This window comes from Vigna unguiculata, chromosome 10, assembly GCF_037176805.1.
Source record: "Vigna unguiculata cultivar grain cowpea cultivar isolate G323 ecotype 2 chromosome 10, ASM3717680v1, whole genome shotgun sequence".
Classification (NCBI taxonomy): Eukaryota; Viridiplantae; Streptophyta; class Magnoliopsida; order Fabales; family Fabaceae; genus Vigna; species Vigna unguiculata.
Window position 1 is genome coordinate 12,869,882 of NC_140801.1, and position 9,292 is coordinate 12,879,173.

The 9,292-nt window shown below is 34.6% G+C and overlaps 1 protein-coding gene across 1 annotated transcript; it reads right to left on the minus strand.

The window, feature by feature from the left end:
* Window positions 1-6,321: 6,321 nt before the first annotated feature.
* Window positions 6,322-6,998, minus strand: LOC114166469 (uncharacterized). Its single transcript, XM_028051204.2, has one exon. The coding sequence runs from the start codon at window positions 6,771-6,773 to the stop codon at window positions 6,435-6,437; it is 339 nt and encodes a 112-aa protein (XP_027907005.1). The 5' UTR covers window positions 6,774-6,998; the 3' UTR covers window positions 6,322-6,434.
* Window positions 6,999-9,292: the final 2,294 nt, after the last annotated feature.

Genomic DNA, 9,292 nt, shown 5'->3' on the forward strand with positions numbered 1-9,292 from the left:
AAACACCCATCTTGAAGACACAAGAGATGAAAGTAACTTTCTCTGAATCACACAAAGACCTTGACCTAGCTTTCCTAGCAACAACATCAGCACTCAATGTCCTAGAAACCCTCTTAGGAAAAGTTATCGCTATACTCACACTAGGCTTTTCAAAGAACTTTTAAGAACACTCAGAGAACTGTTTTGCAAACACAACACTAAGACTCTGGCTCTCGAAAAGGTAATTTCAAAGTTGAACTGTAGTTCTTTAAATAGGGGTTTCAAAAATTAGGGTAAAAACTGAACAAACATGTTTCAACTGCCAAGGATAATTGATTATGACTAATGATAATCGATTATTCTAGTACGTTTTCTGAAAACAAAATTTGAACAGGATAATCGATTATCCTGGGAGTAATCGATTATTCCAGCAGGTTTTCGAAAAATTAAAATTCGCACATATAATCGATTATCGTTAGTGATAATCGATTCTCACTGCGAATTTTTCAAAAATGAGAGAACCTAGAGAGATGAAATTATGTTGTTGATTCTAAGTTAATTAAAAACTCCTTTACAACAATTAACTTATTTTAAACATTTAAAAGCTTGTCTTCAATTTTGCTTGGTCATCATTCAAAATCTCTAGGCTTTCTTCTTTTGCCAATACAAAGGAAATGTCAGGACGAGTAATTGTAAGATAATTCGATTTCCCAACCAAACTTCTATACTACTCCAGATCAGATATAGGCTGTCTCTGATTTTGTAGAATTTTAGTATTGGGACCCATGGGTGTATCAATAGACTTTGAACTCACCAATCCAATTTTCTCTAAAATATCCATGGCATACTTCCTCTGAGATATAACAATACCATCATTGGACTGTGCCACCATCATTTTATCATCCAGTAGAAAAAGAGGTCATTGTTGAAGAGTAGCCATCGCGATCAATAAACGAATAGAAGTCATCTTTGCCATAGGGAAAAAGTATCTCCATAATACAACCCAAAAATTTGAGTATAACCTTTGGCCACAAGACGAGCTTTGAGACGATCAATAGTACCATCAAGTCCAACTTTGATAGTAAACACCCACCTGCAACCAACAATAGATTTCCCTAACAGTAACGGCACCAGTGCCCAAGTTCCATTGTTATGAAGAACACTTAGTTCATTTGTCACGGCTTGATGCCAACCAAGATGGGCTAAAGCTTCACAGACAATTTTTGGAATGGTCATAGAAGAAATAGAGGAAAGACATGTATAAAAAGGTAATGATAGTCGATGATAACTCAAAGTAATATAATGGGGAGAGGGATTACGTGTAGAACGCATACTTTTTCAGATGGCAAAAGAAAGGTTAGACTCGGATGTTAAAGCCGAAGGAGACAATGTAGTTAGCACTTGATTAAAGTCACATGGTGGTGGTTGTGATCAATTTCGACGACTATAAACCTGAAGGGGCAGGGGAGAAGAAGCTGACTGCGGAGCAGGAACTGGTCAAGAAGACACAGAGGTGAATACTCACTCTTAAAATAAAGGGAGAATTCATCAAATGTGACATTTGTAAACACAAAATAATGATTAAGAGAAGGAGAAAAACATTTGTATCCTTTTTGTAATCTCGTAAACCCTAAGAAAACACACTTATGTGATCTAGGAGAAAGCTTGTTAAGACTAGGAATGAAATTATGAACAAAACATGTAGACCCGAAAACTCTTAGAGATAAGGGATGAAAAGGTTTATGAGGGAATAAAATGGAATGAGGTATGTTATTATCCAAAACCGAAGAAGGCATGTGGTTAATGAGATAGCATGCAATAAGATAACATGCACTGAGGTATGTCTATGAATTAAAAGAGTGTGAGTTGTTTCAATAAGATGTTTATTTTCACGTTCAGCTACATCAATTTGTTGAGGTGTTTAAGCACGAGAAGTTTGATGTAGAATATCGTGAAAAGCCATAAATTGTTTAAAAGAATGAGAAAGATATTCACGGCCATTATCACTGCACAAAACTCTATGACAATCACTTGTTTTGAACTCTGATCATGTAAACACACATAATTGTTGGTAAAAGAAACAACATAGTCGAGAGAACCAGTTAGACGACTAATGGACAATAAGTTAAAAGGAGACCCAGGGAGATAAAGAACATTATCAATGGTTAAAGAATGGAAAAGGTCAACAATGCCAACACCATGAGATGATACTCTAGAGTCATCAACCAGTGTAATAGAAGGTAAAGGATTAGGAAAGGATAAAGTAGAAAACAAAGATTTATTATCAATAATATGATCGGTGACTCCTGAATCTAAAACCCAAGGACTAAGAGAAGAAGATTCAGTTAGTCCAGCAAAAGATGTACCCGTGTGTGCGAAAGACACAGTGGAACTAGAAGACTGTTGATCCTTATACCATTTCAGAAATTTTTTGAACATAGCAGGTGTATCGGATGAAACAGAAGAATGAGGATCCCCAACAAACGAAGGTGGGGAAAGATCGGTCTAAACAACTAGAGTAGATCGAGGAGGACGACCATGTAATGCATAATACTTATCAATCTTGTGACCTAGCTTGCCACAATGTTCACACTTAAAACGCCATTTTCCTTGTTTGCGAGGGTGAGTCCGGTCATCATGGTGAGATGCCATAATAAATCGAATACAAAACAAAAATGCGAATCACACAGCGGAAGCAATGAACAAACAGATCCTAATATTAGATGATTACAAATTCCTTAAAATAACATAAAGAACATGGAGCAGAACTTCCAAAAACGTCTCAAAGCACAAAACAACTACAATCACGTGAAATCTGAAAAATTGTGCAAGAGGCTTATGGCTTGAGACTTGGGACTTAGGAAAGAGGAACTACTGCAAGAATGTCTTCTCAATCATAAAATTTGCGAAAGAGACTTAGGGCTTAGGACTAAGAGCTAAGGGTTTACGAAAGAGGAACTATTGCAATGATCCCTTCTCAATCATTGATTGTTTAGCGCTCTAAAACCGTGTTAAATATATAGAAAATAGGGTTTGAGATTAATCTCCCTTGTGTATAAACCACTCATAGGGTAATCTATTTATAATAGAGAGAAATACAACTAAAAAGAGTAACTAAAAATAAAAAGAGTAAATAGAAGATATTGTTTGATATTGTGATTAACAATAACTAATAATATCTTAACAATATCAAATAATATCTAAACAATATCTAACAAACTTTAACATTAACCATTAATACAATTATATGTGAGTCTTTCTACTATTGTCGAAAAACTTACTTTGTGGTAGTACAAAGAAAATCTCCACATGGAAAACAATTATGTGTCCACATTTAATGCATTATAACATTAATGTTATCGTTCATGTATGATAATTAATATAGCAACGCGAAGCATCCTTTGTGACAATCAACACACTTGTTCGCACTAAATGATTGACATTTCAACCTTTAATAGACTAGTTCCAATGACTTTACTATTGACGAGTGAAGGATTGCGTTACAATGCAAAGCTTACTTTAAATCAGTGCAAATCACATGAACACATTGTATCGATTAACATGTTCACATTCAATACTTTAATTATTGTTTCATTACTCTTAATGCTTGAGGAATTATACATTGGTGGAGATCCTTTGTGACAATTCAAAACATCAATTGATGCAATCACAATCATTGAATTAGTTCTCATGATGTTATTAAAATTCAATAATGGGTAGCTCTTCTCTATCAATAAAGATTAAAAATGTATAGAATTTGATCAAGCACATTTATTCATCTTGAACAACACGGATGAAGTTATTCTTTATATGTCCACTCACATTGATGAAATCAAGTCGACACATCTATGAAAGAATGAAAAAATGGGCACATAACAAAACTTTCTTATCTTAGTTTGGGAAAAATGTTCACTCTCAAACTGATGTATTCCAAAATATAAGATGAACAAAGTAGAGTTCAAACTGAGGTTAGGCATTTTGCTAGTTCAAAAGACAAAAATCCAATTACAATATCCATGAGTCACTTCAGAATAATAGAAGACATTTGGGAAATTGACTATGTGACATTTAAAGTGTCACTCTTTAAACGTAAATGGATTGAAGGTAATTGAAGGTATAAGAAGAACAAAAGTTCATCTTTAAAACCATCTATCCATTCCTCCTTTTGAGGCTAAGAGAACGAGAGTTTCAATTCTCTTGGAGAACGAATGTTTGTCTTTGGAACCTCGTTTACATTCCCATACGACTCCAATATTTTGACCCCAAGTATGCTAAGATAACATTATGTTAAGATAACATCATATGTTAAGATAATATTATTAGGGTCAATTACTTTAAAAGACGTACTTGGATGGTTACGGAAGAAAAATGTATATAAATTGTCCTTAACTTCAATTTTTAAATGATGTGAGACTATTAGACAAACCGAGACAAATGTGAAAGTTAAATAACATATAAGGAACAAAACTTATGGTCTTTAAGATTTTGTATTAAAAGTAATGATATAATCTCCTACATTAGTTCATGATCATTTGTGTTGAATCTCCATAATAAATCTCTCCTAAAGATACAAGAGAAAAGAAGAGTAACAAAACGAAACCATATAGAAATGAAATATTTGCTGTCACATAAGATGCAGCATTAAATCAACGTAAACATACAAAACGTTTAATCATACTCAGATCTCAAAGTCAAGCACTCAACAGTTCCCCCACATATTCAATAGTCCTGTTTCAGGATTATTTATACTTCTTGAAAGCAATTCTTTTTAATAGAAAAACAAATTTAGTTGGATAAGAAAGACAACATAGAAGAAATCCAGGATAAGATCCTGAACAAAATTGAAAACAAATACAGAATATCACTCTGCTCATCTGTCATGGAATTCCCCTCAAAGAACCCCAGATAAAGGCATAATCAGTCCTAACCTATGATACATTTAAATGCAACAAATCTTCTTTAGATGATCCAAAGGAAATTTTGTTGCTTTAATGGTTGCTTAATCCAACTATATGTTAGGATTTCAGTTTGAAACCTCAACAGAACAATGACTATGGACAAAATCCTGAGGAGACAAGCTTTGCAAAAACCCTGGTCGAGACTTTCCAAACACACATTATATTAGAATAAGTATTTCATCATCTGCTCAATTGTGATTTAAAAAGTATTTTATCAAATCTTCAAGGACATTATCAAATAATAAAATTAGACCAGAAAGAGGTAACCTTAAATTTCCAGGAGGTAACAAGTTCGTCCAAATCTTCCTTTTGTAGAAAGAGTCAAACAAGAAATCTACCATCCTTTCTAAATCTCCGGTGTCAAACAAGCAAATAAAGTTTAAGAAGAAATAAAAAGGTTTAACAAGGGATATTCATAGGATAATGCCATATTAGAGTTAACACACAAATTAGCCCACCAAATACACCAAGAACATCAAGTTGGTACTCTACACGTTTTGGATATCAAATTAGTACAAAACTGCTATGCAATATCACCCTATAATACTTCAGAAATGTTGTAAAGGCTGCGATGGTCACTGCCATGCAAGGAAATTAGCTCACATGCTTTATCAAAGAATAAACATTGCTGGCCTATAGATTTTTTTCCCACAACTTTTTATTTAGAAAAGAAATGTCGGTGATCTTATGTAGAATATAAATAAGACCAATTTACAGTATATAAGTGGGTGCAAAACTCATCTTACAAGTCAGCTTTACAAAATTAAATTAGGTTTAAAGTTTACTTTTTAAGATAGTAGCAGATTATTTTTAACCTATCCTAGTGAAATTAGTTGTTTGTCTAGCCTATACTATCAAGCTTCTATCTAATTACCATTGATATCTAATTTCACATTCGAGATGTATATGTCTCGGTGTGAGGATGTATTGAAGATCCAACTTGACTAAAAATAAGTTGAATTTAGAGTATATAAGTTAATATAAATCTTATCTTACAAGTCAATATTGTAATGTTAAGTTAGACTTAAAAGTATTTTCTGAAGAAAAATATATGCAATTTGTGAGTGCAGCCTCATTGTCAAGACTTTTGTGGTCTGCAGAACTAAGATCGAAATTTAAAACCATGAGAAATGATTCTGCACATTCTTCTCGATAATTTTCATTGTTTTTTCCCTACAGAGGTTGTTGGCATTATCAACACATCTTCAACATCTATGTATAGCAGCACACAAGTTAAACCACATTCATCTAATCCTCTTTAGCTTCACATGCCTATTCATCTATGATGCCTCCCAAAATCACTAACACCACACTCCATCAAATTGGAGCATCACACGCATACTGGGATCATTCAGCAACAACATATAGCAGAATCATCCACACATACCCAAGTACCTTACTAAAATAATTAATATTTTATTCTAAAAAAATAAATCGAAAACCAAATTTCAAATTTTATTCAAAAAATCAAATCAAAATCAAAAGCTTACACCAAAATCATAACACTTGCAGCACAGGTCTCTTCCCCAGTCTTTTGATCTCCCTATCCATGTTGCCAGTGAGCATGAACCCGAACATCTTGAAGTCACACAAGAGGGACCAAAAGGGGTGTCTCAAAGTCTCTGGAAAATTCCTCTCAACGAACAAGTGACTGTAGAAGGCACATCCATAGCCAGAGAAAGGGACAAGGAACAAGAACCACCAACTGAAGAAGACAGAACAAAAGAAGAAGAGAATGCTAAAGAGAGTTCCCGCGAAGTGCCAGCGCCTTGTGGAAGCCTTGGAGTGCTGGTTCATGTAAAAGGCCCAGAAATCTTCCAGGCTCCTGAAATTCATGGCTGCAAGGGAACGAACCCAAAATCCTGAGGTACTCAGGTGTGAATTTGAAGAGATTGAGGCGTAAACGATTTCTGGGTGTTGTTGAAATTGCGGATTTGGAATCAAAATTGGAATCTTGTTGGTGGAGGATACTGTATAATTTCAGGGACAATTGTTGACCGAGACTTGAAACTTGAAAGGCGAAGTGTTGTGTTCTGGTTGGTTCTGTCTTCGGCTTGTTTGACCTCTATTTCTTTCCTTTTTGGCTTTTTATTTTCTTATTCTGTATTAAGTCAGTAATTACTCAATTAATAAATATTCTTTTTGAAAGTTATATAGAGTGAATTTAAGATGAACATCTTAAATCCTCCCGGAAACATTTTAAAAATAAAAAAATATTGAAACCAGGAAAATAGTGAATTGAATTTTTAAAATAATATTTCAAAATAACAAAAAAATGTCATATATATATATATATATATATATATATATATATATATATATAACTACAATCAATTTGTAATTCGTAAATTAGATTTTCTATTCTAAAAACTTCGGGACACTTTAATTACTATTAATTTTCATTTTTATGCATTTATGTAACAATAGAAAAGAAAAAAGAAAAAAAATATTGAATTAGAATGTTCATTAAAACTTTTTAAATTTTTCGAAAATCATGATATGGTAAATGAAGTTATACAAAATGTTAACTTGACAAATGCATTAAATGTTTAATGAAGATAGTCAAATTTTGAATTGATAGGCACCTTGTCAATTGTAGATCTTGTTTTATACAAACTCTCGTTTTGTAATTGGTTACAATTCAGTGATATGAATTCTAATGATATTAAGAGTCAAGAAAATAATTTTATACACTAGTGCATTTTGAACTTATTAACTCACCTGTATGGAGTGGTTTTAGTGCAAATAAGATATATGAAGATGCAGTGATATTTTTGTAAATTATGTTAACTTTTATGCCTCAATTTTCATTACAACCGAGGAAAAATATATTTAATGCCTCGGTTATTAGTATAACCGAAGCATATGTTTCTTAAAATTTTTCACATCCCCGCTATTTTGAAATTTTTAAATTTCATCATGACTTTTATGTCTCAGTTTAACTTTAACCGAGACAGATAATACTAAATAGGCCTCAGGCCTTACTTAACCGAGGCATATGATCCATAATAGGCCTCGAGCCTTTTCCAACAAAGGCATATAAGGATTTATGCCTCGGTTTTCAATTAACCAAGGCAATAAGTATTTCTAGGGTTAAAAAACCCAAATCACAAACAATATCGTCTTCATCCTCGCGAACAATTGTGCGTCTTCTTCCTCTGGCCAGTGTTTCATCCTTTCACCGTGTAACAGTCGCGCTAGCTACTCCTACTCGTATCACCACCGTTGTTTCGTCGTTGTTATGCCGCCTTTATTGCTGCCATTCACAATTTTTGGTTTCGTCCCTCCACCACATGTTTTGTTTGGTTTTTGCTTCTTCTCCAGTTTATTTATTTTGTTTTTTGCGTTTTTTGTATGTTCTTGGGTTTTCAAGATTGAATTTGATATTATGATGATTTTTTTATAGAAATTGGGTTTGTATTTTGATAGAAACACTTAGATGGAAAAACCCTAACCCCGAGAGATGGCAACATGTTCTCGTTCGTGCGGTTGTTGCTACGTCTCAAAGGTGGAAAGGGAGGCTTCAGGTGGCGGAAGGTCGAGAGAGTGGAAGGCCCTAGAAGAGCAGAAAAGCGTTGAGAAGGTGGCAGAGGAGTTTCTGTACTTTTTTTTTTATTTTTAGGGCACATTATGCCTTGGTTGTCATCAGAACCGAGGTAGTAGTGATGGGACATGCTTCGGTTAAGAACTGAAATAGAAAGGTGATCCCTTTTTGCTTCGGCTGTATATGCCTCAGATCTTAAATCGAGGCCAAATGGCCAAAATAACTATGGTAAAAACTCTTTCCTGCACTAGTGATATTTGTTGTTTATATACTAATTCTTTTATAAACCCAGTTCCCAATACGAACATAGTTCATAATGTCCCAAGACTACCAAACTCGTCGGCTACATACCGAGGAGGGCAATCTTTCTGGACCCATTTGTACGAGCTACAACTCGCACACTCACACCGACAACACTCGCCAATCTGAGCCATAACTCAAGGATTCGTCGTGTTCATACGCCATCCAGAGCCACAACTCAAGAGATGTCATTCTAAACCACAACATGCCACATGTTTAACTTCTATGTCGAGCCACAACTCAAGGGATACCATTCTGAGCCACAACTCAAGGAACACTCCAACAAGTCAATCTTTAAGGTATCACCAAAAGCCTTGTAGACCACGCTCAATCCAGCACACAACACTACTGCTCTACATTATCGCCTAGCGCTGCTCCAGAGACGCCAAGCGAAACTTCATTCGAGACTGCTTGGCGGGACACATCTGCCGCCAGGCACCAAACACCTTACCTCACATTGCCTCTACAGATATCGTCTGGTGAGAAGACCCTCACTACTAGGTGCCACGCA

What these genes read in the sequence shown, in the direction of transcription:
- LOC114166469 (XM_028051204.2), bottom strand. Translation starts at nt 6,773, where the DNA reads ATGAATTTCAGGAGCCTGGAAGATTTCTGGGCCTTTTACATGAACCAG.